This window comes from Populus alba, chromosome 14 (assembly GCF_005239225.2).
Source record: "Populus alba chromosome 14, ASM523922v2, whole genome shotgun sequence".
NCBI classification, from domain to species: Eukaryota; Viridiplantae; Streptophyta; class Magnoliopsida; order Malpighiales; family Salicaceae; genus Populus; species Populus alba.
The window spans coordinates 16,119,208-16,143,109 of record NC_133297.1 but is presented as its reverse complement, the minus strand read 5'-3'; the positions used below and the strand labels follow the sequence as shown (position 1 = coordinate 16,143,109).

At 33.2% G+C, this 23,902-nt stretch overlaps 1 protein-coding gene and 4 non-coding genes across 5 annotated transcripts; 4 read left to right on the top strand and 1 right to left on the bottom strand.

The window, feature by feature from the left end:
- Positions 1 to 1,317: 1,317 nt before the first annotated feature.
- Positions 1,318 to 4,277, bottom strand: LOC140954547 (uncharacterized). The gene is made up of 5 exons (XM_073404605.1): positions 4,188 to 4,277; positions 3,137 to 3,382; positions 2,950 to 3,069; positions 2,498 to 2,873; positions 1,318 to 1,400 (listed from the first exon to the last, which is right to left on the bottom strand). The coding sequence occupies exons 1-5, from the start codon at positions 4,275 to 4,277 to the stop codon at positions 1,318 to 1,320; spliced, it is 915 nt and encodes a 304-aa protein (XP_073260706.1).
- Positions 4,278 to 12,222: 7,945 nt separating this feature from the next.
- LOC118041810 (small nucleolar RNA snoR134) lies at positions 12,223 to 12,372 on the top strand. Its single transcript, XR_004686380.1, has one exon. It is a non-coding gene; the product is annotated as a small nucleolar RNA snoR134 (small nucleolar RNA).
- Positions 12,373 to 12,765: 393 nt separating this feature from the next.
- Positions 12,766 to 12,856, top strand: LOC118041818 (small nucleolar RNA Z223). The gene has a single exon (XR_004686382.1). It is a non-coding gene; the product is annotated as a small nucleolar RNA Z223 (small nucleolar RNA).
- Positions 12,857 to 13,017: 161 nt separating this feature from the next.
- LOC118041829 (small nucleolar RNA Z278) lies at positions 13,018 to 13,133 on the top strand. The gene has a single exon (XR_004686384.1). It is a non-coding gene; the product is annotated as a small nucleolar RNA Z278 (small nucleolar RNA).
- A 785-nt stretch (positions 13,134 to 13,918) lies between these two features.
- LOC118041784 (small nucleolar RNA snoR97) lies at positions 13,919 to 14,025 on the top strand. Its single transcript, XR_004686373.1, has one exon. It is a non-coding gene; the product is annotated as a small nucleolar RNA snoR97 (small nucleolar RNA).
- The last annotated feature ends 9,877 nt before the right edge of the window (positions 14,026 to 23,902 follow it).

Genomic DNA, 23,902 nt, shown 5'->3' with positions numbered 1-23,902 from the left:
ACCACAGAAAACTATGTTACTTGGGCAAGAGCCATGAAAAGGGCTCTTAGAGCCAAGAACAAGCTGGGTTTTGTTGATGGCAGCATAACAAAACCAACAGATCCCAACGATCCTCTTCTGGATGCTTGGGAAAGATGCAACGATATGATCGTCTCCTGGATTCATAACTCTGTAAGTCCCTCAGTGAAATCTTCCTTCATTCTTGTAGATAATGCTTATGAAATCTGGAGGGAACTCTGTGAGAGGCTGACTCAACAAAATGGACCACGAATTTTCCAATTAAAAGGAGCTCTAGAAAACTTAACACAAGGAAATGATTTAGTCAACATTTATTATGTAACAAGGTGCCACATGCTCTCTATAAATAGAACATGTAATTTGATAAATAATGTGAATGATTGGACTTGTAACTTATTATATAATTTAATATTGGACCGACTTTCTTTTCATATAATTACTTTGCGAATGGGATGTTGGATCTTGAAGGAAAGACCAACGAGAATTAATTAATTATCAAAGAAAATTAGACTCTACCATGTTAAAGAGGACGTCGTAATAGACAAATTAATAATGCAAGGGCATGCAAATAGCTAATCATTCTCCCCTATGAGCATTGACTTTGCAGCCTGGTATTAATAAATATTGACAAAAATAAATATTTACGTAATATGGAAGTGTAAAGCAAGTTTACAATTAATATGCTTAAAAGAGTATGATTAACTCATGTCACTTGACCGTTGGAACCGGTGGTGGAAATAGTAAACTTCACATGATATGTAGCGATTCCATCGGATCCTGTTCTTTTAATTCTCTCATGAAGAAGTAATGTCACTGATTTTATTTTATTTTAATTGGAATTAGTGTTTGATTGTTATACCAGTTATTAGTTAAAAAAACAATATAAATTATATCTTGAAATTTTTTTTAATTGAATTTATTTAATTTTGGGAGTACTAACAACAATATATTTAGTGAAAATTTACAAGTTAATATATTTTTATTTTTATTTTCATTGTTTTTCTTAAAAAACCATAAGCGCATCCAAGTTGTAGAAAAACATTTATGAATCGGAAAAACAAAACCTAATTACAAAAAATAAAGAAATTAGTATCACACAATAATTAGCAAAAAGATCTTCTTATATGTGTCAAAATACACGAAAACCTTACAGACAATCTTTCATGTATTTCAGTTTTCACCCGAAAGAAAACAAAATCAAAACTAATTCATAAAAGGAAACGAACATGTTTTCGAAGATATAAATATTTACTCTCTTTTTCTTCTGTTCAAGATTCTCTCTACTGTTGATGTACATGATTATTTCCTCCAAGAAATAGGTATATTCTTCATCAGCCCCATTTCCGTCTCAAACTTCTCAGGAAGCCAGTCTTTGGACATCTCTACATAGTTCGGTTCCAAAATCCAATATTACAACCAACAGAACTCATCTGTGGTCTGATTGTCTTTAAGAAGCTGTACCTCGTATATATGTATTAGGGAGAATCGGCACTTGAGATCACCTTTGTCTTCACATGAGATGCACGTAAGGATTTATACACGTTGATGGATGCTTTCTTTAAATCATAAATCCAGGCTATTGAAATATAAATTCATCATTGTATATAATCATATCAAAATTTGCTACAAAACTTTTTTATATAAGAAGAAGAAGAAGAAAAAATAAAGTAGAAAAAAAAGGCTCGTCTGTTGCGAAATGAGGGATTCTAGTCTTTTTATTGGGGTATTTTATCGATAATTTAACAAACGAATAACACTACAAGATTTCACAGTTTTACCGACGGAAATATTCCGTCGGTGTGTGATAGAACTTTCGTCAGTAAAGTATTTACCGACTATATTACCGACGGAATACTCCCGTCGGAATACCTTTTGTCGGTGATTCCACATTCCGTCGCTATATCGGTCGGAAATACAAAAAAAAACTTTTACCGACGGTTTTACCGACGGACCGTGCGCGCCAAAAAAAAAAAAGTTTCCCGCTTGGAATATACTGACGGAATATTTTCTGTCGGTGTTATAAAAAGACCGACGGACTAACTCCGTCGGCAAAAGTGTCGGTGATATTTTATACCGACCGAATATTTCCGTCAGTATATACGTCGGTAAATTTATACCGACGGATTTGTTCCGTCGGTGATGGTTGGTGACGTGGCAGACACTGTCTAATGCCGACGGAGTTTTTCCGTCGGTAAATCCCTGTGTGATTGTTTTTTTTTTAATTGTTTTTTAATTATTTTGAAAAAATAATATAAATTAATGGTAACACAAACCAATTATGCAAATAAAATTTATATTAAGCAACAAAAACTCAAAGTGAAAAAATATTCATTACAAAATGAATGTGTTTCAAAAAAACATTAAACAAAATTTTAAATGTAAATAATGTTTATTAAAAATTAATATAAAGGTGGAGGAGGAGGAGGAGGAGGAGGATGGGGGTTAGGCGGCCAAAAAGGATTAGACGCACATGTTTCACCTTGTGTCATGTTCATGACCATTTGCCGAAGCTCTTCATAGGCCGCTCTTTGTTGTTCAGACTCTGCTCTGTGTTGTTCGTTCGCCAATCTTTGCTCTTCTTTGAGTTGTGTGTATGCCTCTGATAGGTGGTCGCACCTTTGCTGCAAGGCCACAAACTCCTTAGATTGGGAGCTCGATACAGATTGGAAGCTCCCAGCGGTTGAAGCAGTACCGGTCGACCGCAAGTTGGCCGCGGTAGTGTTGGAGAGCCCGTAAACCTGATTTTTATCGGGTCCACCTGACGATCCAGCCTCCATCCACAAATCCGGATCGAATTCCGGATGGGTCGATGGATCGTCCTCGTATCTCTCCCTCAACCGATTATTATAGGTCTCCTGAAAAAAAAATCATCATATTCAATTCAATAAACGTAATAATAACTTACAAAATAAAATGGTTGAACAAACATACCACAAAATGTTGAGCACGGTTGTCAACGAACTGTTGCGTCCCCTTTTGGCGGTCATGACTTCGCACGTGCGTCTCCACAAACAGCTCCATAGGGCTCGGCTCACGTCCAAGAGACGTAGCCTATAATGAAAAAAATGTATTAACAACAAATTAATTGAACGATATATTTCATTTAAATTAATCTTACCATCCGTTTCGCATGTGCAGAAAACGGAACGGAGCCGCCGGTGTGCGTTGTCACCGAGCCATGAATTGGCCGATTCCGGTTGCCAGCACCGGACTGTGAGCGTCGAGTGAACCGCTCAGACGTCACGTGCTGAAGATAGTGCGGCCATATATCTTCCGGGATGTATATTGGTTTGAAATCCCTCCAAACCGCAACATCGTTCCAACCTTGGAACCCCTTATCCCTCGTTGTTTTTTTTGCTTTTTTCTGGGTGTCATACCAAAAATCACGCAACCTAATTCACGCACAAAAAAATTACATTTCGAAACATAAATAATTATGTAAAAAAAAGTCGTATTGTTTTCGATGTTACCTAATTGCCGCGTGATTTTCCCACACCCTCCTCACAACAGCGTCATGTTCATCATCCCAGTAGAATCGATGTTGTATATAAAAAAATAATTTTTTAAAATGTTAATAATTTATTTACAATTATAACTAGAATTTATTAGAAATAAGCTGAAAATTGTATATTAACACGAACCACAAAATCTACGAAACCATGCATTGATTTGAGGCATCCATTCAGGATGTCTGGATATCTGACTTCATTGAAACAATGGAATCTCCATCGACGCTTTAAACGCCGATGATATTACTCGGGCGGCCTCAATGTTTGTGAACCTAAAAAGAAATGAAATTAATTTGTAATTACTTCATAAATTACTTCATAATTTGTTTCACATCGCTGAAGGGGCGTGCCTTCGAAGCGGAATCAATTTACCCGCCAGTACGAGGCACAGTGGAAGGACGATCTTTCAATGTAAGTTTGTTAATGTTTTAGTTTTTTTTATATAAAAAAAACTAAAACATTAACAAACTTACATTAAAAGATCGTCCTTCCACTGTAAAAAAAACTAAAACATTAACAAACTTACATTGAAAGATCGTCCTTCCACTGTGCCTCGTACTGGCGGGTAAATTGATTCCGCTTCGAAGGCACGCCGCTTCTGCGATGTGAAACATCGCTGGAAGAGGCAGCATCGGTTGACGGCGCAAGTGGTGTAGGTGCCTCTTCTTGAGAGACACCTAAGCAAACATCATCATCGCTGCTAGACGAACTTGATTCGACTGGACGTGAACGACCAGCTCTGGATTTCATTCTCCGCATCTAAACAATTTTATATAAATAATTGTATAATAAAATTCAAAAGTTAAAAAAAAAATCGGCAGCACCTCCCCTATACTGGATACTACCCAAATCCACAAACCTGCAAATATTAACAATAGCCACAACCAATTGAACCAATCTATACTAATTATTCCAACATATTCAACTATTAATCCTAAGATAAATTCAACGTTAACAATTACAATTCACAAAATTAATCAGTAATTATATTCAAAACAATAAAAAATATGACAAAAAATAAATTCAACAAATTATAATTCAACAAATTAATCAATAATTATATTCAAAACAATAAAAAATATGACAAAAAATAAATTCAATAAATTCAACAAATTATACTTCAACAAATTAATCATTATAATTCAACATTAACAATTATAATTCAACAAATTAATCATTATAATTATGACAACAAAACAATAAAAAATATTCAAAAAATTCAAAAAAAAAAAACCTACATCAATAAAAGGAACGAAATATACATACCTTAATAATGTGACAAATTCAAAACTTTATCTACATTACCAAAAAAAACCAAAACAACAAAATAACAAAAATAAAAACAACTAAAAATAAATTAAAAGTAAATAAATTAAATTGGAAATCGATAATTATTCCAACAAACGCAATTATTAATTCTAAGGTAAATTCAACATTAACAATATTAATTCAATAAATTAATCAATAATCATATAGGCAATACAACAATAAATTATATTCAATAAATTAAAAAAAATATAGACTAACAATTAAATTAACAAATATTCAACAAATTCAAAAAATTCAACAAAATTCAAATATTCAACTTTAACTAATTCTAAGTTAAATTAACTAATAACAATTCTAACAACACAACAACAAAAAATATTCAAAAAATTAAAAAAAAAAACCTACATCAACAAAAGGAACGATATATACATACCTTAATAATGTGTCAAATTCAAAACTTTATCTACATTGCAACAAAAAACACCAAAACAACAAAAATAAAAACAACTAAAAATAAAATAAAATAAAATAGAAAAAAAACACATACCTTTTAATATGATGAAGATTTACAACACCAAATCTTGCTAGAGATTAAAGGTGAAAGTGTTTAAGGATTGAGGGGAAAAAAATGAAAAATCTGAGGTGAAAAACGGAGGAGAAGCGAAGCGGCGGGGAGAAGAAGAAAAAATGAGGCGAAGCGGCGGGGGCTGGAACTTATAGGGCAGTTTTACCGACGGAATTTATATCCGTCGGTAAAAGGTAAAAAATTCCGTCGGTAACAGGTCAAAAATCCGTCGGTATTTTTTGAATTTTGCCCGGAATTTTTAAAAGCCCTCCATATTTTTCACAGTTCGTCGGTGATTCCGTCGGTAATATGACAAGTTCAGAGGCGCATTAATTCACACACTTTGGAAATCGCGCGGTCCGTCGGTATTTCTGTCGGTAATATGTGTGACCGACAAATTACCGACGGACCTATTCCGTTGGTATTAGCGTCGACAAATCTGTCGGTGAATCCGTCGGTCATTGTGAATACCGACAGAATATAATCCGTCGGTATTCCCGTCGCTGATTGTGGCATTTTGTTGTAAATATTTTCGAACTCTCTGTGAGATACCGACATAATATAATCCGTCGGTATTCCCGTCGCTGATTGTGGCATTTTGTTGTAAATATTTTCGAACTCTCTGTGAGATACCGACGGACTATAATCCGTCGGTGTATGTGTCGGTGAAGCCGTCGGTAAGTTCGTCGGTGTTTGTGGCATTTCGCGTAATTAATTTCGAACTCTCTGTGAGATACCGACGGATCACTATCCGTCGGTATTGACGTCAGTAAGATTGCATGATGTAGGAAAGGTTGTCTTTGTATTGCCTGTTTACCTTCCTGCAGAAACTTAACTGATAAACTGTCCATCACATAAACACAATAACCACATTGCTTAAATAGTAAATATTTTGTTTTACAAAATACATCATCTATAATCTAAATTACATGAGACAAATGTTTTTACATAGGGCTTCATTTTCATAATTAGTCGGAATTTTCTTCTTCTTCCTCATCAGTTGAATTGTCATCATCTTCATCGCAATCTTCAATATGGATATCATCTTCTTCATCGACATTTGCTTGTCCGCTAGAGCTGAGAACAACATTCAACTCCTCTCCGTCAATATCAACAAGACTATCATCGAGAACTCGAAAATTTGAATTTTCTTCCAATTCAATCGAAGGAGCAACTCGATATGGTTCAACCAACTCACGAACTTGAAAGACTTCATCTCGCACACTTGTGTCTTCGTTCTCATCCTGAACAACCTCGACACGACCCCGTGGTTTCGTTTTTAAAACGGAAAACCAATCAACTCTTGAACAATCCTTTCTAAATGAAGGGTTGTATGTGTAATAAACTTGTTGACATTGCTTTGCGAAAACAAAGACATCGTTTATGTTGCAGAGTCTAGCTTTTGAGTTGATTTCGACCAGACCATGGTGCGGATCAACTCTGATTCCTCTGTCCGTCATGTCATACCAATAGCATTTGAATAAAAACACTTTATTCTGCTCGCTATGATATTGCAGTTCGACAACCTCTTCTAATCTACCATAGTAGTCAACTTATAACTAGCTACTTGTGGATCCCTTAACACAAACACCGCAGTTGTATGTCTTTCTTCCTTGCCCGTATTCTTCAGTATGGAAAACATATCCCTTGACAAAATACCCGTTATAGCACCTAACTTTTCTTTCAGAGCCGAGGCTTAGTGAAGACAATGACTTGGGTGCACTCCTTCCCATTTGATAAACTTTGTAAATATATGTAATTAAATGTACATCAATACACGATAAATGAACGAGAATCTCGTAATGACATGCATACGTTAGAATGAGTTTGTGATAGTGCTTACATGTGTTCTGAACCATGTGGCAAATTATTCATCTTGTAATTGAAAGATCTGGGATTCGGTCAGGTGCGAGTTATTGGAGAGCAAATATTGTCGATGTTGCCTGCAAGTGATAATGAGTGTATGATATTACAATATATAATTAACAGTATATTACTGACAAAGTTTAATTAGTATTACACATATATAGACTTACTGAATAAATGGTCTCAGCTCATCACAGTTAAATAGAACATAGTTGTGTGCTTGTTTGAATTCTATTTCCGAAAAATATCTTCCTCTTACGGCATTTTTAGGTGTGGGTCGTCCAGTATTGGAGAATATTGACAAGTTCCTACTGGAAGGCACTTCACCGCCATCGTCATGCCGTGGAACGCGATTGATTCTGGTTCTCAGATGAGGTTCGAAATAGTACGAGATAAATGTTGATATCTCTTCAACAATATAGGCCTCAGATATCGAAGCCTCAACATGCGCCTTGTTCTTAACCTTTTTTTTTAGATTAAACAAGTACCTGCATTGAAGAACAATTCAAGTATTTTCAAATAAGAAAAACATAGAAAATACTTTAAGATATGAATTCCATTGCAACTGTAATATCTCACCGTTCGAATGGGTACATCCATCTATACTGGACCGGTCCTCCAGCTTTTGCCTCGAACGGTAGATGTATAGGGAGATGCTCCATTGAGTCAAAAAATGAAGGAGGGAATATCATCTCAAGTTTGCATAGTGTCTCGATGATATTCGTTTGAAGCATCTCAATGTGCTCAACATTCATCTTGCTGGAGCATATATCTCTGAAGAAATGACTGATCTCCGTTAGTGCATCCCATATTCCCTTTGGCAACAAATCACGAAAAGCTAATGGGATGAGTGTTTGCATAAACACGTGGCAGTCATGGCTCTTCATTCCATACAATCTGCATTCCTCTATGTTAACAAGCCTTGATATGTTCGATACATGTCCATCCGGGAAACGCAGACTCTTAAGCCATTTGTAGACTAGCAGTTGTGCGTTTTTCTCTAACATGAAGCTTGCCCTTGGTTTTGCGACCCGTGACTCGTCATAAACCAACTCCATATTTTTACGGTTACAGTATAAAGCTATATCCAATCTAGCCTTTATGTTGTCCTTTGTTTTCCCCTTCACATCCATGACGGTGTTGAAAATATTCTCAAACACGTTCTTTTCGATGTGCATGACGTCAAGGTTATGGCGGAAAAGATTAGTCTTCCAATATGGAAGCTCCCAGAAGATACTTCACTTTACCCAATTATGGGTCAAACCAAAACCACGAAACTTTTGCTTACCTGATTGAATGCCAAACACAATGTCACCGTACTCTGATACAACATGATGCAATTCTTCACCAGAAAGACGCAGGGATGCAACATCTTTTTCAACTCTACCAACAAAAAAATCTTTTCTGTTTTTTCTAAACCTGTGATTAAGTGGCAAGAAGCGACGGTGACAGTCAAAAAAAGAAGCTTTACCTCCGTTTGCTAACGTGAATGCCTTGTTGTTTTCCATGCAGTATGGACATGCGAGTTTCCCATGCGTGCTCCAACCAGAAAGCATTCCATAAGCTGGAAAATCACTGATAGTCCACATCAAAGCCGCCCTCATAAGGAAATTTTGTTTCCTTGATATATCATAAGTCAGAGATCCGGAGGACCACAACTGCGCCAGCTCATCTATCAACGGTCGAAGACAAACATCTATATTCCGCCCCGGGCTGCTTGGACCGGGTATGACAGTAGATAGAAACATGAACTCCGGCCTCATACACATTCCCGGTGGCAAGTTATAAACTGTGAGAATGACCGGCCAACAAGAATAGGGAGCAGCAAATGACCCAAATGGGTTGAACCCGTCTGTACACAACCCAAGTTGAACATTCCTTGATTCAGCAGAAAAGTCAGGATGAACATTGTTAAAGCGTTTCCACGCTTCGCCGTCAGAAGGATGCACCATCACACCATCAACGACATCGTGTGTTTGGTGCCATGTCATGTGCTCAGCAGTCCTTGGTGACATAAATAACCTTTGCAGTCTAGGTGTGATCGGGAAATATCTAAGTTTTTTATATGCCACTAGAGTCTTCCCCCTGCCAGTTCTGGGTTTGTAACGGGAATGCCCGCATGTCATGCACTCGGTCATCTCAGCATTTTCAAGGTAGTGTAACATGCAGAAGTTAGGGCACATGTCAATTTTCTGGTATCCTAAACCGAGGGTTTTCATCATGGACTTCGCAGCATAGAAGTTCTCTTTGAACCTGTTCCCTTCAGGTAAAATGCTTCTTGCCCAATCAATAATTTTGTCATACCCGGCCTCACTCAACCCGTGATCTGACTTGATGGTGAACACCTGTGCCACAGCCGATAATTTACTGTGGTTTGTGCAGCCATCCCATAATGGTTAGTTAGAATCTTTCAACAAATCAAAAAACCTAGCTGCCTCTGCATTAGGTTCTTCTTCTACGATTGGACATTGATTGACATTATCTTGATTCATTCTCATTGCATCCATAACCATGTTTCTGTAAGGATTAGTGTTGTCATTTGCCGCTTCATGCACGTTGCTAGCACTAGAAGTTGACCCAACCACCGTTTCTCCCATTCTCCTATTACTAACAAATACCTCTCCATGTGCATACCAACACTCGTAATCCTCCACAAACCCTTTGTGTAGAAGATGCATCATTACAACATCTGGATGCAGATACTTTTTATTTTGACACTTCCTGCATAGACACCTAATATCGCCTCCAGTAAAATTTCTGGGAATAGATGTTGCGAAATTAATAAAACCCTGAACCCCGTTATAATAATCCATCCTCCGCAATCCTTGGGGTAAATCTAGATACATCCATGAACGATCATCCATGACTTCTATCGAACCTCTATAAAAAGGACCCATTAAGCAAGCTCTTAATTATTTCAAAACATAACATGTAATTCGGTAATTATACAAATTAAGTTTTAACAATTTTCAAACAAATACAATCTTACAAAATCTAAAACAAACCATAACAAGTATAAAATTATACATTCATATACTACAAGTTTGTTTGAGAAATAACAATAAAACATGTACATCTACTAAAAAAAAATACATATACTAAAAAAACAATAAAATTGACATTTAAATAATGTTAAAATTTTGAAAGATAGAATTACTTACAAAAAATGATAAAATCCGTCGGTAAATCAGAAAACGGATGCTGTGACCACAAAACTTCAAGAAATACAACTTGTTATGCTGAGATGAGGAAGATTTTTGTTTTGGGGCGAGGGGGGGCTGGTTATTTTGTAGATGGGGAGGGTTAGGATTAGGAAGAAGAAGGAGAAATGGGGGAGGAGAGTGACGGCAGATCGTGGCCATATATTCACTTTTGCCGACGGACTTACCGACGGTTTTTATTCCGTCAGTGAATCCGTCGGCGAAACCGTCGGTACTTTTGACGGGCAATTGACACGTCACCGCACGGACCTGCTATTCAAATCCCTCGGTGATTCCGTTGGTCTTTTTAACGGTTCACCGGTCACGTCACCGGTACGGATCTGGCATTTCAAATCCGTCGGTGATTCCGTCGGAAAAATCACCCGCCAAAACCTCCGCGCCACCTACCCGCCCTTTTTCATTAATTCTAAATTTTCTGTCGGTAATTACCGACCGAATTACCGGCGAATATTGTCTATCGGTGATTTCGGCCGAAAAATACCGATAGAAAAAATTCCGTCGGTATGTCCGTTGGTATTTAGCGAATTTCTGGTGGTGTAATTAAATATTAATATTTTTAATTATTCTATCGGTGATTTTGTCTTTAATATTTAATTTAAATTTTCAATATGATATTTTTTTTTAATATTAAGATGATAATATTTTGAGCTTTGTAGCTTAACCTGTTAAACCCGCAACCTGAATTATGGACTTCATTGAGTTTAATAACTTTGTTTTTTGAAATTATTTTTTACCTAATTTTATAATTAGACACTCATAAAATTAAGCACCAATTAAATATCGACTCATTTGTTTAAGAATGTAATAACTTTATAGAAAGCAAACCAAAATAAATTATAAAGAACAATTTAAAAGCAATGCATCATTGAGTAATGAAATTTAAATTAAAAAAAAAAGAAAAAAAGAAAAAGAAAAGAAAAGAAAAGAAGAGGGACATGCTTGTATTGTTTACATGAACAGTGCTAGCAGGTGATTTCCCCTTCTTGATGTTGTTGTTAGTAACAGTAGCCGTAATAACAATAATAAAATAAAAAAGAAAGGTGTCAACAATAATAAAAACAAATTATTTAAAGAAACAGAGGCAATAAACTATACAAAAATTGTAAAAATATCAATGATTCTTTATATTAATTTTTTACGATATACATCTATTTTGATATAAATAATTTATTTAAAATCTAATTGAAAATAAATTTAGTTATAATATATAAAATCTAGTCCAAAAATTATTTTACCTTTAATACCCAAGAGAAATCTTAAGAATAACCACTCCATAAACCAAAATAATTATATCAACAAAAAAAACAGAGCTAAAATATTTTTTTAACATAAATAAAATATATAATAATTTATTTTATTTTTCATGATATTTTGGGTTTCCAAATGGACGACCCCAAATCCAGCCCTAAACCCTATATTTTTTTATTAATAAATCTATTTTTGGAAGAATGAAAAAGATAGATTATTTTGTTGTTGATTTTTAACCTAAAAACATGAAATTTATGCTTGTGAAAATTATCCAGTAATTAAAGATGAAAAAATAAAAAATAAGCCCCAAATATCAATACCCCGAATTCCCAAAACAAATTGAACTACCCAAAAAACACAAAACACCTCCTCAAATAACAAAAGTAGGGTTTTATAGCTCTTTACCGCCTATATATAACTTCTTAACACCCCTGTTTCTCCTCTATTAGCAGGCTCCACACCTCCAAGAACCCTGTTTTCATCACACAAATCCTTTTAAAAACTTACCTTTTAAAAAATTTTCTCTCTGAATGACGCCTCCTAGTCTTCACTTGTTACATTTCACTGAATTATAAAGCCCCGATGCTCATGCTAAAACACCTGTCGTTCAGTGTTGCAGTTTAGCCTCTTGTACCTTTTTTCACGGCTTATCTGTGTCAAATCAACGACAACATCTCTTATTTTTTAAAATTTCTCTTTTTTTAATCTGGGTATGTGTTTTTTTGTTGCCTCTCTATACCTCTAGCTTGTTTTTTGAGAACTATGGTGGAAATAAAGCTAGTCACTAAGGCAAAAATTGAGTTTTTTTGGTGGTGTTCACGTGGGGGCTCATGCCCTTTGTGTCAGTGGTTTTGCCTCTAAAAAATCCTTTCGAATTCATAATGTTTTGTTTGTTTTATGATATTGAATTTGTTGGCGATTATTATATTGGATTTATCACTCTCCTGAGAGAAATCAATGAAGCAAAGAGATAAATCAAGTTTTGATTGGATTCATCAAGTTTTCTTTTTACTGATTGATCTTGGGTTCTGTTTGTTCTGTGATTAAAGTTATGCTTTTTTCCAGAAATTTTTGGTAGTGATGATTAATATACAACTTTAATGCCAGTTCTGCTACTGAAAATTCTTGATTGATAGAGCTGTTATAACTTTGAGCCATTTAATTTATAGATACAAAATAGTTTGAATAGCTTATTGCATTGCATCCATTCATGAATTCCTTGTATATCTATTTTTAATGTTAAGTAATATGTAGGAGGTTTAAGGTTTTTGAGACTTGGCTATGGTAATTTTTGGTTTGAGCAAAACTGTAATGTAAGATTGCCTATGATGATATAATCCAATTTGTTTAAGGTGTAGTGGAGCCATGTCCCTGTTTATCAGGGAGAACCTACCTGGTGGAAGCTACATTACGATGATAGTAATTTGATTTTGAAATTTATGTAGTGTTTGATATGCTGTAAAAAATGGATTGGATGGTATAATCTTTTTGTGAAGTTTTTTTGGAGTATTTACTTTTTGTTCTATACAAGGCCAGTGTAGAAATTTTTGTTTATTAAAAGGAGTAGAATAAGCTAGATTGTTAAATCTTTTGCATAAGAATTAACCGGGTTGATCTGTATTAATATAAAAATAAAAATAATAATTATTATAATTTTTAAATTTGAATAATAGTTGATTTCAATATAAGGTTTGATTCATACATCATGTTCATCGTTAATTTGAGTGAATATAAAAATAAATATAATTATTTTTATAGTTTAAAACTCAATATAAATAAAAATCCAAGGCAAGATTTTGATTACTTGTTAGGAAGGTTACCAGATTGACTAAAATTAATATATAAATAAAAATATTTGTTATAATTGTTTTAAAATCTAATCCAAGAATTGATGTGAGACAAGGCCTGGTCATGAATTAGAAGGAAAGTCAATTTAAATTGATTTAAATTAAAAATAAATTAAAATAATTTTATTTTAATAAAAAAAATTAAAAGTTTTTATTTGTGTTTTATCTCAAGTAAACTTGATAATAGGTCAACTTGAATTTTTAATCGGGGTCAAGTTAGATTAATAATTATTTTTTACTTGTGTCTTGACTAATGCTAATCAAATACAAAATAAAACAAATTATTTAGTCTTAAAACACTAAACATAAACATAAATTGATTTTTATTTTTTTTGTCTCCGTTGTTCAAATTGAGTTTTAACTACACTCTTTACACCTTGTCAGTGGAATTAGGGTCTGAGAAACTCAGACATTGGGTGTTGTCATCAGCTTCATGTCCTTCATAACCCACTAGATCGGAGTTAAATCATAGCACTACATCATTAATTCATTAATTTCTCAAAATGTTTATGTTCTTCTGTTTTATATACCCATTTTCCTCCTTATTTTTATTATGGTTTTTCTTGTGCCTGTCGTAAAATTTTCCTTTGTTACTTTTTTATTTTTGTTCTCGTAAAAGAATGTTTTGCATTTCATGAGAATGATTTCGGTTAAACAAAAAGTTGGGAAGGTGAATGAAGTTGCAATGTGTAGAAATTCAAGTCTTTCGAAAATTATGGCTCAGTGCCATTCATCAAGAATCAAAGGTGAAATTATTAGCCTTGATTCTATGATCTCTATATTGAAGGTGTTAGCATTTCCCAAGTGCCAAAATTGAATTTTTCGATCATTGTACTCGTGAAAAGCAAGGTAAAATATCTTGATAAATAAAACCAACGTTACAGCTGATGCCATCAAGAAGATGACGAGAAGATAGTTTACAACACGAGCTAAATGAGAATCAATCTTCTTCAATATCAGATAACTCTTTTAAAGTCTGCTGAGAAGTGTTTATTTTCAATATTTTAAAATGATGCGGACTGGAACTATGAATGCCTTGGACGCAAAGAAGATGAAGGCTACACCAATGAAACAAATCGTGATTGCAAGCCATAATGATGGAGCTAGCACTGCATAACTTCCAGTGATGAATGCGATGACCATTGCCGGGATGGCCCTTATGGTTAAAGTAGATGTCCAATTCAGAGAAGTTTTCTTTTATATCCTCTTCCACTTGACCTCTTTTTCCAAGCAGTGCCCCAAAAGAGTGCATGAAGAGAGCAGAAGTTGAGAGAACCATCGCTATTGCATCTGATATAACGAAGACTACAAAAGCAGCATTTTTTAAGAAGAACTGGAGTGCCTTGTTCGTTCTTGTAAATGTTACTGTTGCTACGAGTGCCTATCAAATTTATGAATCTAGTCATGAGGTTGATATAACCCAATAAAAAGTAAATAAAAAAAATTATAAAACTTAATTCTTAATCGATTGTATCGGACCTAGTGTTAAATGATGAAATTTGTAAAAATTTAATTAAAAAAAGAGCTAAGTTAATATATGTTAACCTGTTAAGTATTATTCCCGAGTCATTAGACTGAAATAATCCCATAAAAATCAAATCAAAATAAATAATGAAACTTAATTCTAAATCAAACACAATATTAAATGATAAAATTGAGAAAAAAGTTAGTTATAAAAAAGTGAGTCAACTGTATTAATTTGTCAAACACGCAACTTAGATCATAAGACATGAACAACCCAATAAAAAACAAATATAATGTTGAAGGACATGAGATCAAGATAACCTCTTGAAAGAAAATAAAAAAATAACAACATGATTTAACCGAGGTTAAAATACCAAAACCCACAACCCTGATCATGATACCAAGATATCCTAGTAGAAAAGAAATCAGAAAAAAATATGAAAGCTCAATTTCCAACCGACCTAATATTCAATGATAAAATTAAAAAAAAAATTCAATTAAACAAAAAACATAAAAAAAACAACCTCAGTTAACTTGAGATTAACCTATTAAAAACTATTTTCGGGTCATGAAACCAGATTAACCTAATAGAAAGCAAATAAAATAAATCATGAAACCTAATTCTTTATTAAAACCAATATTGAATGATAAAATTGAAAAAAAAAAAGAGGAATAAAACCCCAGCCAACTAGGTTAATTCGCCGTACCCGCGATCCATATCTTGAGAGTGAGATAACCCAATAAAAAAAATAATATAACATGATGAAATTAAAAAAAATGATTGAAAAAAATAAAAATAAAAGCAAATGTATTTTTTAGAGTCACAAAACATGTGGGAAAATGTGGGGAAATTATTATTGCCATAGTACTTTCCTCACAAGTTTTAGATTACAGGTAATGTGTTTGATTAACTTTTTCATGTCTGAAAATTATTAGTATAACAAGAGATATTTTGATATATATATATATATATATATATATATATATATATATATATATATATATATATATATATATATATATATTAAATTCTTTACTTACAATACTTAGATATCAACACTATTGTTAAAGTATCAATATTCTCTACTTATAAAAGAAGGAAAAAAAACACTCACAATTGTTTTTTAAATTGTGATAAAATGTTTTAGTTTCATTTGCTATATAATGTTTTTATGAATGTACATCCAATATTTATATTGATTTAGTTTATGTGTGGGCGCGGAGGTGGGCATACACTTGCATATATGTGTGTGTTTTTATTTCACTTTTTAAGTCCGATGTAGGGAGGTGCTTTAATATATATAAGTGTCTAAGTATCAGATTTTTTTTTTTAAAAAAAAAGAAAAGAGTGTCAGCATGGTAATCCTTTCCTTTTATTCTGTGTTTCAGAATCCTTTGCATTGCTAGGAAATTATGCTGAGGGAATTAACAATAAATGTTTTTTGAAAACTTCTTATTGTCCTAAAAAATAATTAGGCAGACAAGTGATTTATTCACATTTGAGCATTTGTCACCTATTACGATAGAAAGCATTTCATCTCTATTGTCTTTTATGGTAAGAAAAAAAAACTTAAATATTATAAATTTAAATTTTTTAAAAATACGGATTGAACCGGTTTTCAAATGGGGCCATAAACATGAAGAGCTGTGTTTTTTTTTTTGTTTTTTTTGGAGTGAATAGCTGGTTTAGAGAAGTTTGATGACTCTTGAATGGGCGCTGTTGCTTTTTTACTACAGCATGATGCAACATCAGAGGAAATCATCTTGCATGACTGTTGTTTCTTAACAGTGGCCGTTGACAGGAGGTAGTTTTGGCTAATTAATCCAAGTACTAGCTAGACTTGTAAGCGTTTTTATACTAATTCGTATTGAAAAGAGGTAGCTGCCGTAATTGAGCTCTTGAATTTAATTGTTGTTTTTTATATATGTTATTAAAATTTAGTTGTCAAGAGTTACGAATTTCAATAACTTGAATTCTTAAATTGAAATGATTATTTAATAAATTATAATGTATCCTAACAAAAATATTAATTTTTTATTGGAATAATTATTTGAAAAGTTCATATACATGAAGATAAGTACAAAAAGAAATATAAAGAACATGAGAAAAACTATTCTAGTATAAGTGTATAGCAAATGGTGTTTTAATATAATTAATCACACTTTTTTTGCCTATTCATTTTTTTGTTCCTTTGTATAGCAAATGGTGTATAAATTAGAGAAAATAATAGAGAGAGGAGAAAAAAGAAAAAAATAAATGTTAGAGTGATATAAACAAAGAATTATATAAAAGTTAGAATTATGGGTTAGATAAATATGCACAGATAGATTGCAACAAAAAAAAAGAAATTAAATATGCGAAAGAAAAGAAAAAATGAAGTACGAGAGAGAGAGGCAGGTAATACCCTATTCAGACAAGTATATAAAAAAGGCAGGTAATACCCTACCATAATCACATTTCTTTCTCTTTTCACTTTTGTGTTGCAAAATCCTTTGCCCTGCTAAGAAATTATGCTTTACATAAGGAATTAACATTAAAAAAATTGAAAATTTGTATTGTTCATAAAAAACAATTAGGGGGACAAGTTAGGTTATTCATATGAACATTTCGCATGTTCAAGAGCACATACAACTTCAAAAAGCAGGCAGGTAACATCAAAATGCCAGGGTGGTCTAGGAACTGGCTCCATTTCAGCCAAAACTAAAGCTTTGATCTTTAAATGGTTATGGAGATATGGAAATAAAATTCCAGATTGTGACACCATATTCCTCATTTTAACTAGATTTTGTGTATGGATTAAAGCTTTAGATTCTGACTTCCCATATTGTGCTCTTGATCTACTTTTATCTGGTGATGGTTTGAAAAAAAGGGTCAAATATCAAGAAAATTATTTCAGTTGTTCGATGGTCCCCCGGGGAACATGTTCAAATATTAAGAAAATGAAGGCCAAAGGGAGAGGGTAATTAAAGAGAAGGGTGCAAAAGAAGACGAAGAAGGGCCAATTTGTTAACTTTTGGTGAAGGGGAATCGAGGCAGCTCCTCAATCATAATTAACCCACATGTGATTCGAAATTTGGTTGTCTAATTAACCCACATGTGGCATTCAAGAGTCAAAAATTTTAAAATATAGCACAAAAAATTAAAGTATTTCATTACACCCACAGCCACTAATAGAAATAGTAAAATAACCGCTGTTCATATTAGTGGTTTTATTAATAAATTGTTAATAACAATAACGGTTGTAAACAAACATTATACAATCACTAGGCGTGCTATATTGACAATAAAATCAGTTTTTTTAACTGTCAAAATATGGATGGTCAAATATTTTATATCTACTCATTCTATTTTTTTGGTGATATTTTTCTTCTCAAATTATAATAATTAAAATGCAAAACAAATAAGGTTTAGAACTCTAACATGAAACTCTAAAAAACATATATAAAGATCAAAACTGAAAAGAAAAACATTAGGAATAAATTGTAATTTTACATGCTGCATAAGCAATAAAAGAATTTTTTTTTGTTTGTGTTAAGCTCGGTCTGTATATATATATATATATATATATATATATATATATTTACATTGATAAGATTAAATTTATTTATATAAAATTGATGATCAATTTAACCAATGGCTACAGGAAAAGATTAAAAAAAATTACGTGTGTGTGTTTTGATAGTCAATTAAAAAAAAAAAAAACCAATCCAGCATGGTTTAATAAATATATAATTGTTGCATACAGATGATATATTAATTGGTAGTTGAGAATTAGAGTATTTTGCTGTCGATAACATTAGTGGATTCACTTTTCTCCTGGCATGCATTGTTAATTAACCTGGGCTAAAAATTGCTAGATATATAAAAAGTTTAAGAATACCCATAAAACTTTAAGAATACCTTTCCAAGCCAATAAGAAAGGTGAAATCCCACTCCATTTGGCAACAAGATATGGTCATTCCAAAGTGGTAACGGTCCTCATTGACTGTGCCAAAGCTCTACCTACTGATCCAGAGAGCGGAGTAACAGAAGCATAAAAGATGTTCATGGAGAAACTCCGCTTTATATTGCTGCTTCCAGTTGGGGTCAAGAACGAGGAAAGGTGATCGATGAAATCCTAACTAATTGCATTTCAGTCGACTATGGCGGCCCTAATGGTATAACTGCTCTACACGCCGCAATCAGGCGGGGAGATGATGGCAGGATTTTGTGCTCAAGTCTGGAGAATTAAATACTTTATATATAATAGTGTAAACTATAATTTAAAATCCACGTATATTTGATTTTATATATCCGTGTTTGCTTCATAATTAGCTTTTTTTCTTTTTAAATAAATAAATTATACCACTAAAATTATTTGTGAGCTTAAGTACTGGATATATATATAGTAATTCACACAGACTATGTGAGATGTCTGTTGTTAAAGAAATTCAAGAGGGTGTTTTACAGAAAAGAATACCTCAATCGTATTATGGTTTGCTGTTCTATACATGTATATATAGTAGGAAATTATGTGACAAGGAAATACAATCTTGCACATAATTTCTCCAAGAATCTCGCTAGGATTTCAGACTAATAATAACAGAGCATAAAATCATGTTTAATCTAGGCAACAAATAAATTACATTAGGAATTATTATAATACTGGAATCTGCAGGATCTCTTGGTGCAGCTGGAATATCTTCTGCAATATCTTCAATATCTTCAATACTCCCCCTCAAGCTGGATCGAGCGGATTGGTAGATCCAAGCTTGCCCAACAACCGGTGAAATTGAGTAGATGGCAATGCTTTGGTGAGCACATCAGCTAATTGATCATGAGAACGAACATACTGAGGTTGAATAAGTTTGGCTTGAACCTGTTGACGAATGTAATGGCAATCAACTTCGATGTGCTTTGTACGTTCATGAAATACCGGATTGGACGCAATATGCATGGCAGCTTGATTGTCACAAAACAATGTCATAGGAGTCACCCCATGAAAACCGAAATCAGTAAGAAGTTGTTTAAGCCATATCAATTCGCAGGCTGCAGAGGCCATAGCACGGTACTCAGCTTCAGCACTTGACCGAGCGACGACAGATTGTTTCTTACTTTTCCATGATACTAAATTACCACCAACAAACATACAATAGCCAGTGGTAGATCGACGATCAAGAGAGTTTCCTGCCCAGTCAGAATCAGTATATCCCATGATGTTGGTATGACCATTGCGAGTCATAACTATGCCACGACCAATGGTGCCTTTCAAATATCGCAAGATACGTTTGACCATACCAAGATGTTGGACTGTTGGAGCATGCATGTAACCACTGACAAGACTGACAGCAAAGGTAATGTCCGGTCGAGTGATTGTTAAGTAGATGAGTTTTCCAACAATCTGTTGATAATAAGTGTAAGATTCAAGAGGTTCACTAGAAGAATCCAATGTTAATTTGTTGTCCAAGGGGTTGGCAACAGGCTTCGTGTGCAGCATATCAACATCCTGCAATAAATCAAGGATGTATTTGCGTTGATTGAGAAAAAAACCTTTACGGGAGGCTGCCATTTCAATGCCTAAGAAGTATTTCAATGAACCAAGATCTTTGATTGGAAATTGCTGCTGGAGAGATCGTTTAAGCTGGGCTATGGAAGCATCATTACTCCCTGTTATAATAAGATCATCAACATATATCAGTACAGCCAGAGTATGATCAGAATTAGTCTTAATGAACAAAGAGTAATCTGCAGAGCTTCTTGTAAAACCGAGACTCTCAAGAGCAATGCTTAATTTTGTATGCCAAGCACGAGAGCTCTGTTTCAACCCATAAATAGATTTGTGAAGCTTGCAAGCTAACGTAGAGTTTCCACTGTGAGGATGTCCGGGAGGAAGCTTCATAAACACTTCCTCTTCAAGATCTCCATGTAAAAATGCATTGCTGACATCCATTTGGAAGAGAGACCATCCCTGGTTGATAGCAACTGAAAGTAAAACCCGGACTCTGCAATATCTTCAATATCTTCAATAGTTGTTCATGAAGGAAAGCATTTATTCATTGTTTTGTTGGTTCCAGAGACAGCAAGAAAATTGGTAGAAAAAGAAAAAAGGTTGAGGAAAACAACCGATGAGAACGGCTGGTCTCCTCCTATAGTGGAAGTATTACTAGAATGCCCTTCACTATGCTGCCTGTTATTCCTGGTCTCCTCCTATAGTGGAAGTATTACTAGAATGCCCTTCACATAGTAATTCACATATATATTACTGGATATATATATAGTAATTCACACAGACTATGTGAACGCCCTTCACTATGCTGTGGCCAGTAAAAGAAGCATAGTATTCAAGGAATGTCTGAGGATTCCGTTACTTGACAGACTTGAAACTGAGGAGGATGACAAAGGAAACACGCCCTTCCATCTAATTGCTGCTTTAGCGCACCAGCAGAAGCAATGGAGACGTGTTTTATATGAATATAGGCTTACTGAAAGGGAGATATATGGTCTCAATAAGGGAAAGCTAAGCATCAACGACATATGTTTCTGAAATTTAGCAGAGATACAGGTACTCAATCCTTTATCAATTAACTGTTGTGATATATATATATATATCAATTTCTCGATTTCTCAATTTGGATTTGAATATAATTAAATCACAGCAAACTAGTTTTCCTTTGCATCCAAGATTCTTTTAGCTCCGCATCTTAAAATCATATCCACCAAATGGGATCAGTTATATATCATCTTACGAGTGTCTTTTATTTTTTTTTTTGTTTTAAAAATGTATTTTATTTAAAAAAAATTAAATTAATATTTTTTATAATTTTAATAAGCTGATATTAAAAATAAAATAAAATTTTGAAAAAATATTTTTAAATAAAAAAATACTTTTAAAAATTATCTATATCGCAGTACTAAATATAAAAATGAAATCAGCGAAATAACTTAATACTATTTTTTATTTGAAATCAAGTTGTTTTATTGATTTTGTTAAGTTTTTCATATGAATCACATGTAACTATTTTATAAAAACATATATTATTCAATAAAAAAAGTAGTACAAATGAATGAAAAAAAATACAATTAATTAAAATTTTAAAAATCTGAAAATTAAAGTTGAAAAATCTAATAGAAACTTAACATAATCTTACAAGCAATTAAGTCCTCCTAGGAAATTAATTTTAGAATGAAATGATGTAAAATTAATGGTACATAAAATGAAGTCCACATCTTAGTTTTCTTTTCTGGGATAGTTGGGCTAATGCAAAACATGCGGTTTATTAAAAATTAGTTTTTGTCACCTTCTAATATATACAGTAACAAAAAGGATTAGTTGTGGAAACAAAAACAAAGGCTCCCAAGTGGATATATGATATATGTTAAATTGCTAAAAATGATGGATTATTTGTTTAAATTTTTGGATTGATGTGGGTTTTTTAAATAGTATTAGAGTCTTTCTGGTCAAGCAATTATAAATTCAGATTTTATTATTTTTATTTTTATTAATAAAAATTAAATGCAAAATAACATAAATAAAGTCCAAAAATTTTTCATTTTAAAAAGTATGCTAAAAAATAATATAAAATTATTTTTAAAACCTCATTAGCATCTTAAATTCTTAGACCAATTATCTATCATATTTTACCCAAAATATATATTTTTGCATAAATTAGAGCTCGTAAAATCCCTTGAAGATGTTGGCAGTGGACCGATTGGCTGGGGTCCCTTTGTTTTGAAAGGAGAGGAACACTTTGAGGAGAGAAAGAAAGAGTATAGGATGCTTTGAGTAAAGCAAGAGAGTCTCAACTAGTTGTTGCGGCATTGATAGCAACGGTAACATTTGCAGCGGCATTCACCCTACCTGGCGGTTACAAGAGCGACCGAGGCACTGCAATTCTTGCTAAAAAAGCTGTTTTTATAGTATTTATCATATCAGATACAATGTCGTTGGTGCTCTCTATTTTAGCTGTCTGTATCCACTTTTTAATTTCACTAATTAAAGGTTTGGAAAAGGCAAAAGATGAAGAGATGGATGATGTAGGAACCACTGAGAAATTATTTGAGGTTGCCACGTGGTTGACCATGATTGGCATGGGGACAATGATTATCGCATTCATCACAGGCACATATGTAGTTCTAGAATCTTCATTGGGGCTTGCCATCAGCACTTGTCTCATTGGTTTGAGCTTCTTTTTCTTTATGTTTTACGTGTTAGGGTTAATTTACATGGATTTAGAAGATGTGATTTGGGAGTGAAACAATCATTCTAAATTTTTTTATCAAAATAAAATTTAGATGTATTTTTTAAGACATTCTTATTGTTTTTGAAGAAAAATTGTGACATCATATGGTTAGAAATCATGTGGATGGTTGCCAAATTAGTTGTTAATTTTTTATTGTAATTGATGCGTATCACAAGTCAAATGGTCAAAAACTCTAACACTATTTTTTATTTATTTTTCTTATTCATGACTAAAATCTAGTGATGCAAGTACTAGTTGGTAAAACTAAATTTATTTTCCAAGTACAATTTGCTTTGATTGATTGTTTATTAATCAAGATTGTACTTGCAAAGTCTTTGTTTTTGTATTCAAAAGGTATTATTAGATTTTTTTATTTTTAAAATTTTATATTAATTTTTTTATAATTTTAAATTGTTTTAATATGTTAATATTAAAAATAAACACAAATAAATTTTTTTAACATATTCTTAAATAAAAATTATTTAAAAAAACACTTTTACCACTGTTAAAACATTGTAACAAAAACTACTCTCCAAAGTGGGATATGCCAAGTTTCATTCCTCTTGGCTCCTGTGTCCGCTAGCTAGCTTTTTCCATGAAATGCATGTATGGTTGGACTAATCTCATCGACTCCATTGGATGACAAGTCAGACCTGTGGACATGTGTTTTGATAG